At 41.4% G+C, this 22,449-nt stretch overlaps 1 protein-coding gene across 16 annotated transcripts in view; it reads left to right on the plus strand.

Annotated features, from left to right (window-relative positions):
• Positions 1 to 22,449, plus strand: part of svila (supervillin a) — a 183,900-nt gene that overhangs the window by 34,082 nt on the left and 127,369 nt on the right. For 12 of the 16 annotated variants that reach the window (XM_070881500.1, XM_070881502.1, XM_070881505.1 and 9 more), the window contains 5 exons: positions 9,341 to 10,255; positions 10,649 to 10,819; positions 11,651 to 11,685; positions 14,814 to 14,878; positions 15,169 to 15,317. In XM_070881500.1, the coding sequence (XP_070737601.1) occupies positions 9,341 to 10,255; positions 10,649 to 10,819; positions 11,651 to 11,685; positions 14,814 to 14,878; positions 15,169 to 15,317 (1,335 nt within the window). The remainder of the gene's footprint in view (positions 1 to 9,340; positions 10,256 to 10,648; positions 10,820 to 11,650; positions 11,686 to 14,813; positions 14,879 to 15,168; positions 15,318 to 22,449) is intronic. The other 4 variants (XM_070881513.1, XM_070881517.1, XM_070881501.1 and 1 more) reach the window with 3 other exon arrangements.

Consider the following 22,449-nt stretch of genomic DNA (forward strand, 5'->3'; position numbering starts at 1 on the left):
TTTTCTTTCTTTAGTGGGTACACTTGTTAACACCTGCTCTCCGTATGCAATGCTAAATGGAGAAGGTTTATCTTCTGGTTCCAAGATATCCCTTTCAGCATCTTTGAATTGTAATATCCTAATTGTTTTGCCTTCCTTCCTCCTTGAGTTTATCGCCCAGTTTATTACTATTACATGCAGCATTACAGCTTATTACAACATAAATGTTTTGCCTGAATTTAAGCGTCTTTTCTCTGAAGAAATTACAAGGCCCGAGTTTCCTCAACCACCAGATTCATCCTTTGGATAGGTTATATGACTTTGTAAAGTCTTCATTTTCTGTGTAGAGAATGAAGTACATGTAGTATTGTCGGTAATTTGTTAACAAAGTCGTAAGTGAGCCCACCACGGGAGTCACTTGCGGCAACTTGAGTTGTGGAATGTATTTGGGATTATGAACCAAAAGCTGCTTATATTATGACCACTCTTGAGCCAACTTACAATGACTCTTTCTTAACTCCAATCTGCAAATCAAGATTCAACTGCTTGAAATGTTTAGGAGGTTCTGTGTTCCAAACTGCCCTAAAGCATTTTCACCTCATTTATATTTGGAGGATGAATGAGCAGTGTTTTGGTTGCTGACCAGTGAAGGAGTAAATTATCCCTCATTCTTTTTGATTTATTGTTCCCTCTACTGCTCTGGTATGAAGCTTGGAATGTTCTCAATTTCATATCAACTTGTCTCTTGTACCATCTCTGTTAAACATAAAAACATAAGAATTAGGAACAGGAGTCGGCCATCTAGCCCCTCGAGCCTGCTCCGCCATTCAACAAGATCATGGCTGATCTGGCCGTGGATTCAGCTCCACTTACCCACCCGCTCCCCATAACCCTTAATTTCCTTATTGGTTAAAAATCTATCTATCTGTGACTTGAATACATTCAATGAGCTAGCCTCAACTGCTTCCTTGGGCAGAGAATTCCACAGATTCACAACCCTCTGGGAGAAGAAATTCCTTCTCAACTCAGTTTTAAATTGGCTCACCCGTATTTTGAGGCTGTGCCCCCTAGTTCTAGTCTCCCCGACCAGTGGAAACAACCTCTCTGCCTCTATCTTGTCTATCCCTTTCATTATTTTAAATGTTTCTATAAGATCACCCCTCATCCTTCTGAACTCGAATGAGTAAAGACCCAGCCTACTCAATCTATCATCATAAGGTAACCCCCTCATCTCCGGAATCAGCCTAGTGAATCGTCTCTGTACCCCCTCCAAAGCTAGTATATCCTTAAGTAAGGTGACCAAAACTGCACGCAGTACTCCAGGTGCGGCCTCACCAATACCCTATACAGTTGCAGAAGGACCTTCCTGCTTTTGTACTCCATCCCTCTTGCAATGAAGGCCAACATTCCATTCGCCTTCCTGATTACCTGCTGCACCTGCAAACTAACTTTTTGGGATTCATGCACAAGGACCTCCAGGTCCCTTTGCACCGCAGCATGTTGTAATTTCTCCCCATTCAAATAATATTCCCTTTTACTGTTTTTTTTTTTCCCCAAGGTGGATGACCTCATAATTTCCGACATTGTATTCCATCTGCCAAACCTTAGTCCATTCGCTTAACTTATCTAAATCTCTTTGCAGCCTCTCTGTGTCCTCTACACAACCCGCTTTCCCACTAATCTTTGTGTCATCTGCAAATTTTGTTACACTACACTCTGTCCCCTCTTCCAGGTCATCTATGTATATTGTAAAAAGTTGTGGTCCCAGCACCGATCCCTGTGGCACACCACTAACCACCGATTTCCAACCCGAAAAGGACCCATTTATCCCGACTCTCTGTTTTCTGTTAGCCAGCCAATTCTCTATCCATGCTAATACATTTCCACTGACTCCGCGTACCTTTATTTTCTGCAGTAACCTTTTGTGTGGCACCTTATCGAATGCCTTTTGAAAATCTAAATACACCACATCCATCGGTACACCTCTATCCACCATGCTCGTTATATCCTCAAAGAATTCCAGTAAATTAGTTAAACATGATTTCCCCTTCATGAATCCATGCTGCGTCTGCTTGATTGAACTATTCCTATCTAGATGTCCCGCTATTTCTTCCTTAATGATAGTTTCAAGCATTTTCCCTACTACAGCGAACTGAAGAGAATGTCAAAAGCAAAGCCCCAGTAGAGTGTAGGGCTGGGTGAGGCCCTGTGGTTAAAAGGAAAAATCTTCAATTGGCAATATCCTGTAAATTCATAATTTGGTTGACTGTCGATGTAGCGTGAACCGCATTCCAAATAGTGAAGACTCTATTGACAGTCGGGGATCTAACTTCTCCAGTGCGGGAAAAACAGCCAGAGGTTATGTTCATATAACTGCAAAATGTAACACGCTAACTTTTTCTTAATGTTATTACTTCTACCTGATTGATATTTTTGTTTGTTTAAAACATTTGTAATGTGCAGAGTTATGTAAATGTTGCAGTTTATTACAGGAAAATGGTATTTACTCGATGTTTGTAAATTTCCTCTCTAAATTCAAATTGGAAATTATACTATTACAAGGAAAGTTGCCGACATTATCGAAGTAAATATTCAAAACTGTTATCTATGGCACTGCACTTCACATGTTTTGCTTCACAAAAATGGAAATAATAGAACACTTAAAGCAAATGTTTTACATACAAGTAGTGTGACAGCAATGTAGAAAATAATGGATATCAAAAACCAAGTCCACTTTGTGTCATTTGTGTAATGAGTTAATTAACATTGTTATTTACATGAATATTTCAGCAGAAATTTGATTAAACACAAGAGACCTGATTATCAGACACCACCATTTATACAGACCTAGCCTCATGCCAAATTCAGCATGAAATCTGCATTTTGAGACCAAGGCTCTGCTGCCTGGCCTCATTCTACATTTCTCTCTTTTTTTTCCCATTTGCAATGCTGTGTACAGTACTCCCCAGCAAATTCTAAAATGTTTGAAATAGAAAAAAAAGACCCTTTTTTGAGTAGCTGAACAAAAAGTTTGTTTTCCATTGGTGGGTCCAAATACATCTCCCTGTACAATAGCATCCCCTTTGCAGTAATGTACTTGCAGCACAGAACCAGACCATTCAGGCCAACCATTCCATGCTAGTGTTTATGCTCCATATGAGCCTCCCACCCTTCTTTATCCAACCCCATCAACCTATCCTTCTATTCCATTCTCCCTCATGTCTGCCTTCCCCTTGAATGCATCTATGCCGTTTGCCTCAATCACTCCATGTGGTATGGTAGTGAGGTCCACGTTCTAAGCACTCTCTGGGTAAAAAGGTTTCTACTGAATTCCCTATTGCTTATATATTATTGAATATCTTGTATTTTTGGCCCCTAGTTCTGGTCTCAGCAATGTACAGTTCATGGGACATGTTTCTCAGTACAGTGCATTCAGTATACTTTTGGATCTTTCCAGCCTCCTTTTTTATTACAATATAAACACAGTGATCATCTACCCATTGCTGAACAAGGTTTCCAAGAGTTAAGATATAAATTGAAGTTCTCTTTCCAACAAATCTTTCCTCTGTTAGGCTGCAACGTTTTTTGAGCTGCATTTCTGTTTTTTAATGCACTTGTCATCACCACTATTACCCTTACTTGCAATTTCCTTCTGTTTTGGAGTTCAAAAGTGTTTTTTTTTTCCATGCCGTCATTTTTTTTTTTGAGTTTAAATTTAAAGATCAACATTTTTTTTTGCCAATCCCTGTTTTTCTGTTTCTGCTAAAGGTTATTTTTTTCCACAGCTTTGCGCTTTCTGCTCAATTTCACAAGCTTTTTTTAAGTTTCTTTAAAAACTAACACATGGAGTGAGATTTTAGTTTCAGACATTCACCATCAGACTTTGTTTTGACTCAGTCTCATTTTTAAAAATATCTTACAGCACCATGCGATGCACTGTTCTGTTCCGTCCTCCTCACACCTGCCAAATCCGCGGAAAACCACACTACTCATCAGACAAAACTTTCAGAGACCTAGCAGAATCCTCAATAGACATCCCAAAGATGATAGAAACTGACTTTTTTTTTTACTAGGCCTGAGTAAAGTAAACATTAAGTAATTTAGTAATTATAATGAGTTCCTGCCCTGAAATTGAATAATTTTATTCCATTCTTGTATGCCCACTATTTAAACTCCTATGTAAATATATCCCCTGTTATAATGAGAACTGATATTAAAGATTCCTTTTTCTATGGCGGATGACCACTGTCAGTTTACAACTCTGATTCACCCCACCTCGAAATGAGAAAGGACACCATTGCCTAATTTAACAGCCTGGTGCTGTTGCTATTGAGATGTACAATAGATAGAAAGAAAACAGAATGCTGGAATCTAAAATAAAAACACAAAATGCCAGAAATGCGCAAGAGGTGATCCAGCCATCTTAAGACACAAAACTGTCAACCCTGCAAAGGAGGAAAAGTACAGAGCTTTGCTCTTGCTTGAGCAAAGCTCTGCTAAAGGGCAATGCTTTTAAACAGTAAGTTGAATTTCAACATTGTGCTAGTATCACTTGAATATAACTAATGTGTTATGAAAAATAAATAACCTTCAGCTATTGAAATATGAGTATATTACGTAAATTCTGCCGATACTGGGTGTACTTTGGAAGGCTGAAGGCAGATTGTTTTAGTGGATGCAGAACATTTGCCACTGAATCCTCTTTACACATTGCAGCTCCCTCATTCCTTTGCTCTAAATAATAGAAGTAATGAAAACTGAATAATGCAGAACTCTGTTGGTAAACTGAGTTTTGTCACTGGATGTGTTTTTAGCCTCCATGTAGAACATCGACTTCTTTAAAATTTAAAATTGAACAAACTAAAATTTCTTCAAAACATTCTGATTGGACAGGCTGGCTTTTTAATGGAGAAATGGCTCTCTAAGGTTCCCGGGTGTGTTTACAGCGGTTGTTTTTTGAAGGACAGAGACAGGGTGATCATTTCTTTTAACCACTAATCCTAAACATTCTTTAAAAATGTATTTGAATTGCTCATGTTGCATAATCCTTGAAGATTTAGGCCTTCCTATATCTAACTTGAATAATTGAGAATAGTAATTCCAACAATCAGGTGGATCGGGAAAATACTTTAGAAGGGCAGTAAAGCAGCTACTTTAAAAACCCAGGGATGAATTGACCATATTTCCCAAGTTCCCCTGTGAATGGATTCCTCGTGCTGTATTATGAGCGCTTTTTCAGTGAGAATGTCGAAGAATCTCACGTCCTTTCAAGAGAGCAAGTCCTCTCCTGTTAAAACCACCTCTCATTATAGTGTACATATTGTGCATCTTCTGGGCTTAGTTTGGTATAGTATGCAGGTGTTGTGCCATGGGATAGGGACTTGTTACTCCACCCACAATCCTCCACAAGCAGATCACCTGACCTGTGTGCAGAGCCACAGTTGAAGCTAATTTAATCTTGTGCTAATGGCATTGATTATTTTTTTTTTTAATAAATTCGTAGCCAATCGTTCCAATTCTTTGTCAAATCACAAACGCCAGAGGTCACCTTGCACATGCCAAGGATCACTCTGTGCCAATGCTCTTAGCCAAAAGGCCTAGAGCCACTGCACCGTTCCTGGAAGTACTGCAATACCAGGTTCGTGCCATGGAGGTGGATGGGTCAGGTCCCCCACACACCTCCGTGGAGGTGGATGGGTCAAGCCACCCCACCCACCTCCTGTTTCCAAAAAAGCAAGCATATACCTTCCTGACCAGGGAGAAACCACCCGGAGGTCATGGTGGCTGGTCAGGTTAGTTATGCATGATCTTAGCCAAAAGGCCGAGTGCTAATGGCATTGATGATGTCGAGGAAGCAGATGGGGAATATGTGATATAAAGAAAGGAGAAAAGGGAATGAAATTTAAACTGAAGTAATTTTGGTCCCCAGTACAGTGGAAGATGCCCAACTCAATTCTAAAATATTTTGAAGTTGATTAAAGCTGGGAAATGCTACAAAGGAGATCTGTGCCAGGGAAGCAGCATCAAAGTTATTTAGAATGATGTTTAAGGGATTACTTTCTAGTGTTTAATTTGATTATGCCAATGGTTTCAGATATAATTTAAGATGATTTCATGATCTAAATTCTCAAGAGTAATGTAAAACATCTTTTCAAAATATATATTTATTTAGTTACTGAGAGCTTGCCCCTAATGGCTGTATGTTTATGATATTTATCACGATTTCAGTAAAGTGGACGTGAAAGAGATAGGTTTGTGTTCCAGGTGGAGACACTGGTTTTAACAGATTGGTAGATCCTTGGTTCCTTGATCAAAACCAACATTAATAACCAGTAACTGTATTTCACCTCTAGAAATATGGCTGGCCCACTGTTTCTGTACGTTACCGTTCCTTAGAATGATGAGATGTAGGATGAGTTACATATTGTGGCCTTCTAAGGAGCACAAGGGAGGTATTTCTTCAGAGGAAAAGAAAGGCAGGAGATTCAAGGTCCGATGGTTGGAGCAGCAAAAGACTGGGGACAGATCGCTCGTGCTTTTGTACAGGTAGTGGTTAATGAGATGGGATATGAGGGTCGAGTGGTGGAAGTATGTGGAGCAGTTACAACTGGTTAATTATAGAATGGGAGTCAAAGTCTTGTGAACCTAATCAGGAAAACAAATGGAATGTTGGCCTTCATTGCGAGAGGGATGGAGTACAAAAGCAGGGAAGTCCTGCTGCAACTGTACAGGTATTGGTGAGGCCGCACCTGGAGTACTGCGTGCAGTTTTGGTCACCTTACTTAAGGAAGGATATACTGGCTTTGGAGGGGGGTACAGAGACGATTCACTAGGCTGATTCCGGAGATGAGGGGGTTACCTTATGATGATAGATTGAGTAGACTGGGTCTTTACTCGTTGGAGTTCAGAAGGATGAGGGGTGATCTTATAGAAACATTTAAAATAATGAAAGGGATAGACAAGATAGAGGCAGAGAGGTTGTTTCCACTGGTCGGGGAGACTAGAACTAGGGGGCACAGCCTCAAAATACAGGGGAGCCAATTTAAAACCGAGTTGAGAAGGAATTTCTTCTCCCAGAGGGTTGTGAATCTGTGGAATTCTCTGCCCAAGGAAGCAGTTGAGGCAAGCTCATTGAATGTATTCAAATCACAGAGAAATTTTTAACCAATAAGGGAATTAAGGGTTATGGGGAGCGGGCGGGTAAGTGGAGCTGAGTCCACGGCCAGATCAGCCATGATCTTGTTGAATGGTGGAGCAGGCTTGAGGGGCTAGATGGCCTACTCCTGTTCCTAATTCTTATGTTATGTTGAAAGAACTTTTGTATGAGCAATGTGTAAAATGTAAATTTTACGTGCGAGAATATGTTTCAATTTTTAGGACAGAAGAATTGTATGTCAATCTTACTCATTCTGATTTTTTTTTTAACCATTGTCTTCTGTCAACTGTTATTATTGGAATCTAAATACAATTATGTCTCCCAATCCCCCCCAAAAAAGTTTAAAGATTCTATCGTTCATCCTTTAAAACTTGTTCAAAAATGTATAGAATTTTGTAGCTATCGTGGTAGATGTGTGTGCATATTATTGAAGACCTTGAAGAATGATCATTTGACAGGCATCTAAAGATCAGTACTGTGCAACATGGCATATTATAAGTGCATAGTGGTGCAGTAAACTGTAGCTGGCTTCCCAATTTCTGTGTTAAATAGATATCACCCATTTCCTCTCCTCCATTCACTCACCCCCCCCCCGCCCCACCACCCAACCAAAAAAATTAATTCATTTAATGCTGAAAAAAACCTCTTTGTTTAATATTCATAATTGATATGATTTAGCTTTTAATAATGTTAAATTGTTTGAGCTTGAAAGAGAAAGTTCCTGTAAAGAATCTTTATACCCCAATTAATGATGATCCATGCAGGTTGGATTCAACACAGCTGATCTAGTAAAGCTGTGGCAGTAAAAGTAAAATATGTTTTCTGATCCTTAATTTTTCTTGTGTTGAAAGCATCAATGAAACACACAGTAGTACTGCTGGGGGAAAAAACAGCACCGAAGTAGGGCAAAATAAAAGGCTGAAAACCAGTAAGCCTAAATAAAGCACATCTTTTTTCATTGAACACCAGGGGCTGGAATTTTGCCAACTTTGTGACCGGGTTTTCGCTGCGATTTGACCCTCTGCGGCGGAAACCCGGTTGGCGGGACCTCTGGGCACCTTTTTGCAGCGGCGCTTCCACGTACCGCCAGGGAGAGGTGTGCCGATGTGCAACACCGCAGATTGCGTTACCGTCATAATTTCGGCACTCTCCGCCATGTCCAGAATACCGAGAGGATCAAACCTGCAGTGCAGCCCTGCCAGCAGCGGTAAGACCTGCAAAAAAGGTAAGTTAAAGTTTTTATTTTTAAGTTATTTTTCAGCGATTTAGTAGGTAAGGGTTTTGTGAATGATTTTTGCAATTTTTTTTTTCCCTCCCTCTCGCGGCGTTACCGTCCTCGGACTAAAGTTCCGAAACTCGCAGTTTGCGCCATGAATCCTCGTGTAACGCCGAGTTTACAAGTAAAGGCCGAAATTTAGGCCTAAAAACGGTAGCGCAGCGAAAATGGTAATGTTGGTGTTAAATTACTGTTTTCGTCGACGACCGAAATTCTAGCCCCAGGGGTTTAAATTATTTCTTTTGGCTAGGGGGGGAGGGGGGAGGTTTGGCGAGAAGGTGGTTTTAAAAACTTGTAGCAAATCATTGTAGCCCTAAATACACCTTAATTATAAAATCACCATAATTATAATATTCTCAAACTGCATGTGTTAATCTTTTTACCCCCAAATTATTTTGAAATATTTGGCTGATCTGGTCCAAATACGGTTTGGAAGAATACAGAAAGCCCATATGCTTAGAGCTTAAAAAGTCTGATGCCTTTTAACTAATCAAGCTACTTGCAGTAATGTTTTTCTTTCAACAAATAGAAATTTGACTCAACAGTGAGGGAAATGTTATCATTTACAAAGCATCCCCATTTTCTGAAGGTTGTTGAAAGTACCCTAGTCTACAAACCTTTCTATATAAAGTTGGCCATCGCCTGTTCAGTGAGTGAGTGGAGTGTACACAGGGTTATGGGGAATCTGTGACTTGGATAATATCTTTGTTACAGTTGTTTCCTGCACCTCCCTGTTAGATCGACTAATGTATAAAAGAAAATAGACTTTCTCCCTTTTGTTGCCTAAAATAAACTGCTCAGTTTGTCCTGTTCGCTAGTTGTGTTAAGGTGTGCTGGAGCCCCTCTGTTATTTGGGGGTGAGATGAGACATAAATAAAAGTGTCTGTTCTTTTTATTATAAATGAGTGGTTTCCTCCTTTTCTCTCAAGAGTAAAAGTTAGAGAAAGAATGTTGAAAGAGGAAGGGATTCGGAGCAGCCCTGAAATAGTCAAAGACATCACTCATAGAAGACTGCAACAAATGCCAGTTCATTATATCTCCCTCCTGTCGGAATCTCCAACTGTTAATACAGTTAGTAAGCCCAGTGCAGCCCATCACCCAGTCTTTGTTCAGCCAACTGATCCTGTAGACAGTGACAACGTAATGACAAAAGAGTGCAAAAGCAGCATAGTTGGTAATCGTGTACCAGGCAGCACCAACCTTGCAACAAGAACTGAAGAAATAAATGAGACAGAGTTTGGAAGAAGATCTGTTTACAGTCCTGAATCAAAACTAGACGAGCGTGGCAGCACTAGGAACTTGTTGAAAAGCCGTAAAGCAGTTTTACCTTCTCAAGTTCGCAAGCAAGAGAAGGGTTTTGAAGAAACTGTCTGTGACACAAGAGTTGTACATTCACACATGTATGTGGCAGGGGAAGATGAAAAGCCAGGTTTTCAAAAGCATCCTTTTCACCAACCTAGCAGCACAGTGCCAGAGCACTCTGAACAACTCGAATCTTGTTTTCTGGCACCATCTGTAATTGACTGGTATAAACCTAAGGATATTAATCAAAGGAGTGAGAGAGTCTTGTATATTCAGAAAGAACCTGGGGTGCATTCTCCTGCAGATGCTAGAAGAGGAAATGCCCAAACCAGAAAAACATCCCTTGAAAATCATAAACTAAAATGTTCTACACTAGATAATTTGGAGGCACCGAAAGTAGAAGTCCCAAACCATGATGAACTTCAGGGCACCAGTGCAGATGTACTTAATGGCGATACTGGTACAGTGGACACGAGGGTGTCTGTTGCCAAACTTCGAAGCGCCTACCTGGAGACAGCCAATGCCAGCAGAAACCAGGACCTGTAGGTGGTACTTTGAATGCTGACTTTTTTTGCTCAACTATAGTGCATTTGCACCGATATCCGTTTTCGAAATTGAGCTTGCAAGACACACTTAAACTTTAGCTTGCAGCATTTTTTTGTGAAAAGTAGTCATCTGAAATCTTAATATTGCAATTTGCTTGTTGCTGGCTTGTGCAAGTTGTGATGCTGTGTAGTAGCTAAGTTTGCTAACTACCATGCATGGTATAAGCATGCGGTGTGATGTAATCTATTGACGGAATATTTCTCTGGGGTTTTTATAATTTTCCTTTTTTTTCCTCTCTCCCTCGCTTGCTTTATTTCTCTCTCTCTCTCTCTCTCTCTCTCTCTCTCTCTCTCTCTCCTTCCCATGCATTTTCTTTCCTATGCTTAAAGTGAAGCTAATGTTGATTTAATGACGTCGGGTCTTGATTTGGCCGCCCCGGCTGAAATGGAGAAGGCCCATCGTAGGCCAAGACGTTACATTTCCTTTGGTGAGAATAGGAAGACCTCTGAGAGGTTTAGAACGCAGCCTATAACAACAGCAGAGCGACAAGAGACAGCTAGGTAGGCTGGTGTATGTGTGTATAAATTGTCAGGAATTTATTTTGCAGTTGTAGCTGCAGTGCCCAATAATTTCTGTTCATGTAGTTCTAAAGAGACTAGTCAACCTTCCAGTGGAATCCCATAAGGCTATTTTTGTTTGTGCAGATAATGACAAGGAAGTGTGCAGTTTGTGACCTTGGCACTGACTTCTACTCTATGCGTCCCAATTCTATGATTGACGAGACATACAAGGATGAGGAAGGAGTATTGGTCAGAACTGTTAAGCGCACAAACTGCTTGCTACTTGATCTCTGTCCCATCAAAGAATATCTTCACTTTTTTGTTTTTCCTTTACTTTTCTATTACGTTTTAGAATGTGAAAAGAATGCAGAACTCAAAATAGTGTAGTATTCAACCAATTGTTAAATGTCTATTTACTTTACTAGAGTACAAAATCCTGAACTTTTTTAATTTGGTCAGTAGTGTGTAGATATTGTAGCAATCAAATAACGCTGCTGAAATTACATTTGGACTAAATGTCATGAGATTCAGCAACAGCAATAAACTTAAATTATTGGAGATGCTGACATTATGAACTTAACGGGTGGAGCTTTAATTAACTCTCCATACCACATCAAAATAGTAACTTCGAACTACCTAAAATGCTAAATTGAATAGTGGAAATCAATCTTAAATTTCATTCAATGTTACAAGGCAATTCAAGCATAAATTGCAGGCTTGTATTTTGGAATTTTCTGGCATGCCATTCAGCATTGGTGTCTTTATGGGTATTGAAGCAGAATTTAGACCCACAGTTTTCCTCAAAGTAATTTGTTAATCTTTGTTTTGTAGGCCAGGGCTGATTGAACAAATGGTCGCTACGGAAGGCAAGTATTGGCTCTTGTTCTTGCCTGTACTATGTACCAGCACGCGCATTATAAATGAATGTGAGATTAGCAAGTCTAGAAGCATGTTATATACTGCATTGGTCATGGCATTGAAGGATGTAAATTCTTAATTGTGTACGTAAGTAGTACATAAATTGGAATGTATGGGGGAAAATAGACGGGCATACAGTACACTGCTTTGATACTGTGCATTGTGTGGCCCCAAGTTTCCACATGATTTGCTCCTGATTTTTAGGAGCAACTGGTGGAGAACGGAGTATCTTAGAAATCGGAATTCTCCACATTTAAGTTTTCTGCAGTTCTAGTCAGGTAGAACAGTTTCACTTTTGAACAGAATTTTTTTTTCAAAAGGGGGCGTGTCCGGCCACTGACGCCTGATTTGAAAGTTTCCACAGTGAAAACGTACTCCAAACTAACTTAGAATGGAGCAAGTGAAGATTTTGTAGGCTTGAAAAAACCTTGTCTACACAGTAAAAAATCGGGCGCAGGTTACAAATTAGGCGTCGGGAACGAGGTGGGTGGGGGGGAGGGGGGATGGGAAGTCATTAAATTCTACATTAAATCCTTAGTTATACTTATACAAATATTATACAAATAAATGCAACCTGAATAAAAATTTATAAGCAAAGAAAAGATTAAATAAACCATGTTCCTACCTGCGTGAAAGTGCTTCAGGCAGGCCTTTCAGGCAGAGGTTTGCCGTCGGGACCGACCGACGGCCGGGGGAGGGAGGGAGGGAGAAGGCTGCAGGAAGCCTCAGAACTTGAGGCAGCCGTTTGCCGTCTGGCCCGACGGACGACAGGGGGAGAAAGCTGCAGGAAGCCTCAGTGCTGATCATGGAAGGGCAATGTGGTTTTATTAAAAAATGTTAAAAATTGAACAGCTACAAAGAATTTGAATAGTCTCAAACAAGTGCATGTGTCCCGTTTATCACAGTCTATCTTTAATTACAGAATGCACTCCCTCACCCTCACACACAGAAATATCAAGAAAATTAAAATGCAAGCCTTTGCAAGGGTTCAATAAACAAATTTTTACTTTTTCTGCAGCACTTTTTAAAATGGCCGAGTGTCAATATTTCCTTCACACTGCGTGTGCGCGAAAGCTCCAACGCACACGCGCAGGGATGCCGGCACGAAAAAAACTCATTTAAATTGTACCCGCCCCCTCCTACTTACAAAATCAGCGCGAGTGGTAGGCTCTGCCCCCTGTGCGCCGCACCAAGCAGACATCGAGCTGCAAAGCGGTCGAAAATAGCGCGTTTTTTTTTCAGGCACCGTTTTCGGCGCGAAAAACGGGCGCCCAGCTCGGAGGGGCGCCTGTTTTGCCACGTGTGGAAACTTGGGGCCTATATCTCCAGTTGCCAGTTTTAGAAAATAATTGTGTCAAGATATTTATCTGTTCTGTAGTACACTTGAGCCTGGATTTTCCAATTGCCATAATTTTAGTGATGATGGTAATTCATTTCTTTTAAAAGGTTTATCAATGACATCAAAATATTGTTAATTGGAAAATCCAGGCTTTAGACTCACTCTGGCTGTTTTGCTTAGGAGCATTTAAAACACATTGTTGCCAAATTTCTCAAACCTATTGCTGTTGAAGTAGAGCATTTCACTATAATCACGAGAATTTTATTTTCTTGGTTTATAGTAATGCAAGACAAATTATCATTATGCTAAATAAGGAATAGAAATGATAGGATTCAGTTAGAAATTGTTTCTAACTATTGCTATGTCTTTCAACAAAGAAAATCTGAGCTGAGGCTTGTCAAACCAATCCTTTTCATCATGACTCTTTATTTTGTGAAGCAACAAAGATTTTGTTTCATTGCTATGACGTTAATATTAAAAAAAAAATATAGGGCTGATTCTTAACTCCCAAAAACAGGTGGGTTGCGATCGGGTCAGAGGTTAAAATGCAAAATATCTGAAACGGGAACTGAACCCTATATTTATCTGTTCTGTAGTACACTTGAGCCTGGATTTTCTAATTGCCATAATAGTGAGTTTTTAACGGAGGCAGAACAAGTGCGGGTGACCAATTCGCTCACAGGAAGCGGGTTGGTCATTTTAAATATTATAATGAGATTGCCTGCCTTCAATTTAACATTCATTCTATTTTGAGCTCATTTCGTCTGGGTTTCCCAGGCTTCAGGAAACCTGGCAGGTGCAAGGTGGCGAGACGGGCTGAATCCATATGGTGTGAGTGCCTTTCCAGCACTGCTTGTGGGCCTGGAGGAGCAGAAGTGTTTTCCTCCCGACCCAGCAAACTATGCAGTGAACCCACCTTGTCTCCCCTACCCCCCCCCCCCCCCCGGCAACCTGTCTAACCTGTCTGCTCCCCCTCCCCCACAATTGGGACTGTCTTCCCAGTCTTCCCATTCTTCCCCCACCACCACCACTACCACACGATCTCCCCCACTACACCTACGTGCCCTCGTAGGCTGAAGCCTAGTGAAGCAGGCTACCTGCTCAAAAGCCTCTAGCCTGTCAATCAGGCGGCCTCTGGGCAGGAACCCAACAGAAAAAGATTTAAAATAAAAACAAAATGCTGGAAATACTCAGCACGTCGGGCAGCATCGGTGGAGAGAGAAAGCGAGTTAACGTTTCAGATTGATGACCTTTCATCAGAACTGGAAAAAATTAGAGAGATAACCAGTTTTAAGCAAGTGTAGGAGCAGAAAAAGGGGAGGAAGGGAAAAAAGGGAAGGTCTATGATAGCATGGAAGGTAGGAGTAATTAAATGACAAGGGACGATTGTACAAAGCTAGAGGAGATAGTAATAGGGCAGGTAAAGAAACAAAAGATGGGTGTAAATGGGTGTAAATGGGTGTAAAAAGGTACAAAAATTTAAAGGAGCCCTGCAGTTCAAAAAAAAACTGCAGGAAATTTGGTAAACCCGTTCTTCGCATCGAACTCGCCTCCGGGCTAAAATCCAGACCATAATTTCCATTTTGCTGCATGCATTTGGTGGTGGTTTGAATTGCATGTCTATGGAAATGGACTGGGGTTATTCCCTCTCCCTTTCCTCCTCTGCACTGGGCAATTCTAAGATTCATATTTCGTACTCTGATACCAATCAAAACTAACTGCACTTTTCTTTTGCAGTAGATGAAGAGAAGTTGGATGAACGAGCAAAAATGAGTGTGTCGGCAAAGAGGTCACTTTTCCGTGTATGTAATTTGTTTTTATTGGTAATATATTGTACCGTGAAGAAACGCCTCTGATCTCATCTGAGACTTCAGCAACATCTGGTTTTCTGTCTGATTTGTGATGTAATGCAAAGATGTTTTTTTTGTATTTCTTAACTCCCTTTAAAGTTCCAACAGCCTTACTCACTTGTTTTAAACTAAGTTTTAGCATGGCCTCTTGGCTTTTTCCTGGAATATTTAGTTAGATTTACTACTCCTTTGGTAAATTTTAAAATCTGTCGCTATATGATTTCAATAACTTTTGGTGTTAGGAGATGGAAAAAGCAACAAAGGCAACGGATACATCTCTGGCTGCCAAACCTCGGTCAAGAAATTCAGCGGTGGAACGAAGATTACGTCGTATGCAAGATCGTTCCCGCACACAACCCATCACAACTGAAGAAGTAGTTATTGCATCCAGGTACATTTGAAAAGGCGCAAACTTTTAATTTATTCTATTACCTCTATGCAAAGTTCTAACCCCTCCCCCCTCTTGATGAAGAATTAAAGGTTGGGGTCTAGCCCGTATGCAGGGCACCTTATGTGCCCTGATATGTCTGGCATGGCAATGGCTGGAGGCACTACCAGGAAAAAAGGCACTTTGTTGGCTAATTGCAAAAGAGTTTACCTTAATGATTCATAAAGCAGGCACTTGTACCATTGTCTGTATATTTAATCAGGCTGAATCTGCCTTCCTCCAAAGATATGGGATTTGGCAACGTGATTTTGCTTTAACTGGTGTTTGATCAGGATTCATATAGCAGGCTTCAAGTTAGGTTCGTGGTATTTGGGGAAGACTTGAAAATAAAGGATTGTGCGATCATCTGCTTTTCCACAGACAGTTGTGATTCAGCAAATGGAGCAATAAGATCAAATGTCCTAGAATTTTTTTTTATAGTTGCGCTGCATGTTGCTACCCAAGAGCTTTTATAGTAAGCAGCCGATAGTGGTTTTGTCGTTATTCCGATTTGAGATGGTTGATGTGTGTATGCAAGGCTGGATGACTTCTCTTGCTGGCAAACTGAGGAATAGGAAAACTGGTTCATCTTGGGTTAGTGCTGGCCTTTCTGAGAATAGGTTGAGGATATAAGCCATGGTACAGTTTAAGATAGTTAAATGAAGTGTTGCTATGCATTGGTGCTCCTACGTCCTGTGCCAAGCAGTAGGGCACAAGTATTATGACTGTGATCTCTCCCAGATAGAAGTTAAGCAGAGGCTAGCTGCTTCCCCCTGAGAGAGGCAAGGAAAAGACGGCAGTGCATCATGCTAGGATGTGTAGCTGCTGACAAGAGCTTGGCAGGCAGAGTAGTGAGAAAAGGTTCCCTGTCTACATGCTTGACTCGAAAAAGATATATGGTGCAAACGAGCAAGATTGAAAACCTTAAGAAGGGGACAAGAGGGACATCATCCGTTTTAACTTTGGATTAGAACTTGATAGATGTGGCAGTTTTTAAGGTACATAATTCAAGAATGTTGCACACAATTGTAGTAACTGATGGGGAGAGGAGTCCAATGCAGATTTTTAAAGGTACATGTGTACAGATGTTTCCGTTTAGAATTGGTTTTATGCAAAACATCTGGTATGTGAAATATAGCTTCATTTTGAGAATGAAGATTAGTCCACTTGAGGTGGGTAATATATTTTATTCAGATATCTGCCAGTTATTTAACTGAAAGCAGTATTGCAATGGTTGTGTTTGTAGCATATGGAAATAGTATAGGTGTGAATATTTCAGTTCCTTTAATTAACACCTGAAGGGGACAAATGGATCTTATGAAATTCTGATATTACACATGAAGATTTGCAGATTTTACAGCTGCAAGAGTCCTGTTTTAATTGCTTTTTATTAACCATTGGTTCCAGTTACGTAGACCATATAAGAAGAGGATAGAACAGACAGCAGCACTTTAAAATTTATTTGCTTTTATTTTCTACAAAAGTAGTGAAATATTCAAACTTTTTACAGACTACAGTAATCTCTGATTTATTGACTTTTTTAATATAATCTGTGAAAGAAAACAGTAATGTAGTATAAAGGTCAAACTAGAAACTAGTCTAAATGTACTTTTGAAAATTGTAATCTTGTATGTTGACTGTCGTCAAAAGATCACATAATAAGACATTGTCTTCGGTAGTTCAGTGTGCAAATAATAAAACAGGAATTGTCTCGTGAGGCGGGCAATAGTCCTGTTTAGACCAAACACAAAATAAAATTTGATTCTTTACTCACCACATACCATGTCAGTTCCCCAAACCAATCCCACAGGATGAGTCACCTTTGGACATTCTACCTTTACAGGTTATCATTCCATCACGTCTTTCCCTTTTCCCCCTTTTCCAGTGTGTGGTTTTGAACTTGGACACCTTGATGATGTTCTGAATGTCTGACGTGGATAGAGAACTGGTTGGCAGACAGGAAGCAAAGAGTGGGAATAAATGGATCCTTTTCAGAATAGCAGGCAGTGACTAGTGGGGTGCCGCAGGGTTCAGTGCTGCGACCCCAGCTATTTACAATATATATTAATGATTTAGATGAAGGAATTGATTGTAATATCTACAATTGATTGCAGGTGACACTAAGCTGCGTGGCAGTGCGAGCTGCGAGGAGGATGCTAAGAGGCTGTAGGGGTATGGAGAGAAAGCAGGAAAGGGGTACTGGGGGAATGATCAGCCACGATCTCATTGAATGGCGGTGCAGGCTCAAAGGGCCGAATGGCCAACTCCTGCACGTATTTGCTATGTTTCTATGAGTAGGCCATTCAAGCCTGCACCACCATTCAATAAGATCATGGCTGATCATTCACCTCAGTACCCCTTTCCTGCTTTCTCTCCATACTCCTTGATCCCTTTAGCCATAAGGGCCATGTCTAACTCCCTCTTGAATATATCCAGTGAACTGGCATCAACAACTCCCTGCAGTAGGGAATTCTGTAGGATAACAACTCTCTGAGTGAAGAAGTTTCTTCTCATCTCAGTCCTAAATGGCTTACTCCTTATCCTTAGACTATGTCCCCTGGTTCTGGACTTCCACAACATCAGGAACATTCTTCCTGCATCTAACCTGTCCAATCCCGTCAGAATTTTATATGTTTCTATGAGATCCCCGTTCATCCTTCTAAACTCCAGTGAATACAGGCCCAGTTGATCCAGTCTCTCCTCATATGTCAGTCCAGTCTGGTGAACCTTCGCTGCACTCCCTCAACAGCAAGAATGTCCTTTCTCAGATTGGGAGACCAAAACTGAACACACTATTCCAGGTGAGGCCTCACCAAGACCCTGTACAACTGCAGTAAGAACTCCATGCTCCTATACTCAAATCCCCTAGCTATGAAGGCCAGCATACCATTTGCCGCCTTCACCGCCTGCTGTACCTGCATGCCAACTTTCAATGACTGATGTACCATGACACCCAAGTCTTGTTGCACCTCCCCATTTCCTAATCTGCCGCCATTCAGATAATAGTCTGCCTTCGCATTTTTGCTACCAAAGTGGATAACCTCACATTTATCCACATTATACTGCATCTCCACGCGTTTGCCCACTCACCTAACCTGTCCAAGTCACCCTGCAGCCTTTTAGCATCCTCCTCACAGCTCACACCACCACCCAGCTTAGTGTTATCTGCAAACTTGGAGATATTGCACTCAGTTCCCTCATCCAAATCATTAATGTATATTGTAATAGCTGGGGTCCCAGCACTGAGCCCTGCGGCACCCCACTAGTCACTGCTTGCCATTCTGAAAAGGACCCGTTTATCCCGACTCTCTGCCTCCTGTGTGCCAATCAGTTCTCTATCCACGTCAGGACATTACCCCCAATACCATGTGCTTTGATTTTGCACACTAATCTCTTGTGTGGGACCTTGTCAAAAGCCTTTTGAAAGTCCAAATACACCACGTCCACTGGTTCTCCCTTGTCCACTCGACTAGTTACATCCTCAAAAAATTCTAGAAGATTTGTCAAGCAAGATTTCCCTTTCATAAATCCATGCTGTCTTGGGCCGATCCCGTCACTGCTTTCCAAATGTGCTGCTATTTCATCTTTAATAATTGATTCCAATATTTTCCCCACTACTGATGTCATGCTAACCAGTCTTTAATTACCCGTTTTTTCTCTCCCTCCTTTTTTAAGAAGGTGGTGTTACATTAGCTACCCTCCAGTCCATAGGAACCGATCCAGAGTCGATAGACTGTTGGAAAATGATCACCAATGCATCCACTATTTCTAGGGCTACTTTCTTAAGTACTCTGGGATGCAGACTATCAGGCCCTGGGGATTTATCGGCCTTCAATCCCATCAATTTCCCTAACACAATTTCCCAGCTAATAAGGATTTCCTTCAGTTCCTTCTTCTCACCAGACTCTCGGTCCCTGTAAGGGGAAAATGGGAAGGCTTCGCCTTCCACAAGCGGGCCCCCTGATATAGAGGGTCGACGCTTGCCCCAACCCGCGTAACAGCCCCCGGAGTTAGCAGACAGACGAATGGCAAGGTATAACGATCTTTTATTACGAACGTCTGGGAACACCTCTTATCACAGCCGCCTGTGAGTGGAGATGCTTCCCGAACAGCACAATCATACAACTTTTATACATTTCAAAAATCCCTCCGTTCCCTGGTAAGACCTCCCTAGATCTCTAATTGGACTACCTTATCAGTGCTACTTTTCTAATTGGACTTCCTTATTAGTGCTACTTTGGATTGACAGGCCAAGACCCTCGTGACCAACTTAGGCCGTGACTAGAATGACTTCATTAGGTCAGAATTTGTTGATTCTCCTTGGTGCCCATGAGTCCGCCTCGAGCCTCTTCGCAAAGGCTTATCAATGTCTGTTTAGGTCCCCACATCGTATCCTGTCAGAATATTATTGAATTGATAACTCCTGGAGCCTTGGTACAAGGCCGAAGAGAGGCCTTTTACCTCCTTATGGGTCGGTGCAGGAACCAGCACTTTAACCCTTGTCCCGCTGGTACCCCTAATGCCAAATTTCTCTTACAGTCCCCTAGTATTTCCGGAAGGTTATTGGTGCCTTCCTTCGTGACCAGTATTTGTTTAACTGGTCCGCCATTTCTTTGTTCTCCATTATAAATTCACCTGAATCTGACTGCAAGGGACCTACGTTTGTTTTCACTAATCTTTTTCTCTTCACATATCTATAGAAGCTTTTGCAATCAGTTTTTATGTTCCCAGCAAGCTTCCTCTCATACTCCATTTTCCCCCTCCTAATTAAACCCTTTGTCCTCCTCTGCTGTATTACAAAATTCTCCCAGTCCTCAGGTTTGCTGCTTTTTCTGGCCAATTTATATGCCTCTTCCTTGGATTTAACACTATCCTTAATTTCCCTTGTTAGCCATGGCTGAGCCACCTTCACTGTTTTATTTTTACTCCAGACAGGGATGTACAATTGTTGAAGTTCATCCATGTGATCTTTAAACATTTGCCATTGCCTATCCACCGTCAATCCTTTAAGTATCACTCGCCAGTCTATTCCAGCCAGTTCACGTCTCATACCATTGAAGTTACCTTTTCTTAAGCTCAGGACCCTAGTCTCTGAATTAACTTTGTCACTCTCCATCTTAATAAAGAATTCTACCATATTATGGTCACTCTTCCCCAAGGGGCCTCGCACAACAAGATTGTTAATTAGTCCTTTCTCATGACACATCACCCAGTCTGGATGGCCAGCCGTCTAGTTGGTTCCTCGATATATTGGTCTAGAAAACCATCCCTAATACACTCCAGGAAATCCTCCTCCACCGCATTGCTACCAGTTTGGTTAGCCCAATCAATATGTAGATTAAAGTCACCCATGATAACTGCTGTACCTTTATTGCACGCACCCCTAATTTCTTGTTTGATGCTGTCCCCAACCTATTCCATCTGCCAAACCTTAGCCCATTCGCGTAACCTATCGCATTAGATAGGTTAAGCGAATGGGCTAAGGTTTGGCAGATGGAATACAATGTCGGAAAATGTGAGGTCATCCACCTTGGGGGAAAAAAAACAGTAAAAGGGAATATTATTTGAATGGGAAGAAATTACAACATGCTGCAGTGCAGAGGGACCTGGGGGTCCTTGTGCATGAATCCCAAAAAGTTAGTTTGCAGGTGCAGCAGGTAATCAGGAAGGCGAATGGAATGTTGGCCTTTATTGCGAGAGGGATGGAGTACAAAAGCAGGGAGGTCCTGCTGCAACTGTACAGGGTATTGGTGAGGCCGCACCTGGAGTACTGCGTGCAGTTTTGGTCACCTTACTTAAGGAAGGATATACTAGCCTTGGAGGGGGTACAGAGACGATTCACTAGGCTGATTCCGGAGATGAGGGGGTTACCTTATGATGATAGATTGAGTAGACTGGGTCTTTACTCGTTGGAGTTCAGAAGGATGAGGGGTGATCTTATGGAAACATTTAAAATAATGAAAGGGATAGACAAGATAGAGGCAGAGAGGTTGTTTTCACTGGTCGGGGAGACTAGAATTAGGGGGCACAGCCTCAAAATACGGGGGAGCCAATTTAAAACCGAGTTGAGAAGAAATTTCTTCTCCCGGAGGGTTGTGAATCTGTGGAATTCTCTGCCCAAAGAAGCAGTTGAGGCTAGCTCATTGAATGTATTCAAATCACAGAGATTTTTAACCAATAAAGGATGTAAGGGTTATGGGGAGCGGGCGGGTAAGTGGAGCTGAGTCCACGGCCAGATCAGCCATGATCTTGTTGAATGGCGGAGCAGGCTCGAGGGGCTAGATGGCCTACTCCCTGTTCCTAGTTCTTATGTTCTCACTACTACTGTTTGGTGGTCTGTACACAACTCCCACTAGTGTTTTCTGCCGTTTGGTATTCCGTAACTTCACCCATACCGATTCCACATCATCCAAGCTAATGTCCTTCCTTACTATTGCATTAATTTCCTTTTTAACCAGCAATGCCACCCCACCTCCTTTTCCTTTCTGCCTATCCTTCCTAAATGTTGAATATCCCTGGATGTTGAGTTCCCAGCCTTGGTCACCCTGGAGCCATGTCTCCGTGATGCCAATTACATCATATCCATTAACTGCTATCTGCGCAGTTAATTCGTCCACCTTATTCCGAATACTCCTCGCATTGAGGCACAAAGCCTTCAATCTTGTCTTTTTAACACACTTTGCCCCTTTAGAATTTTGCTGTAATGCTTTGGTCTCCTAATCTGAGGAAGGACATTCTTGCTATTGAGGGAGTGCAGCGAAGGTTCACCAGACTTATTTCTGGGAAGGCAGGATGAACATATAAAGAAAGACTGGATCGACTAGACTTATATTCACTGGAATTTAGAAGAATGAGGGGGGATCTCATAAAAGCATATAAAATTCTGACGGGATTGGACAGGTTAAATGCAGGAAGAATGTTCCCGATGTTGGAAAAGTCCAGAACCAGGGGTCACATTCTAAGGAAAAGGAGTAAGCCATTTAGGACCGAGATGAGGAGAAACTTATTCTTTCAGAGAATTGTGAACCTGTGGAATTCTCTACCACAAAATTGTTGAGGCCAGTTCGATAGATATATTCAAAAGGGAGTTAGATGT

This window comes from Pristiophorus japonicus, chromosome 5 (assembly GCF_044704955.1).
Source record: "Pristiophorus japonicus isolate sPriJap1 chromosome 5, sPriJap1.hap1, whole genome shotgun sequence".
In the NCBI taxonomy this organism is placed as follows: Eukaryota; Metazoa; Chordata; class Chondrichthyes; family Pristiophoridae; genus Pristiophorus; species Pristiophorus japonicus.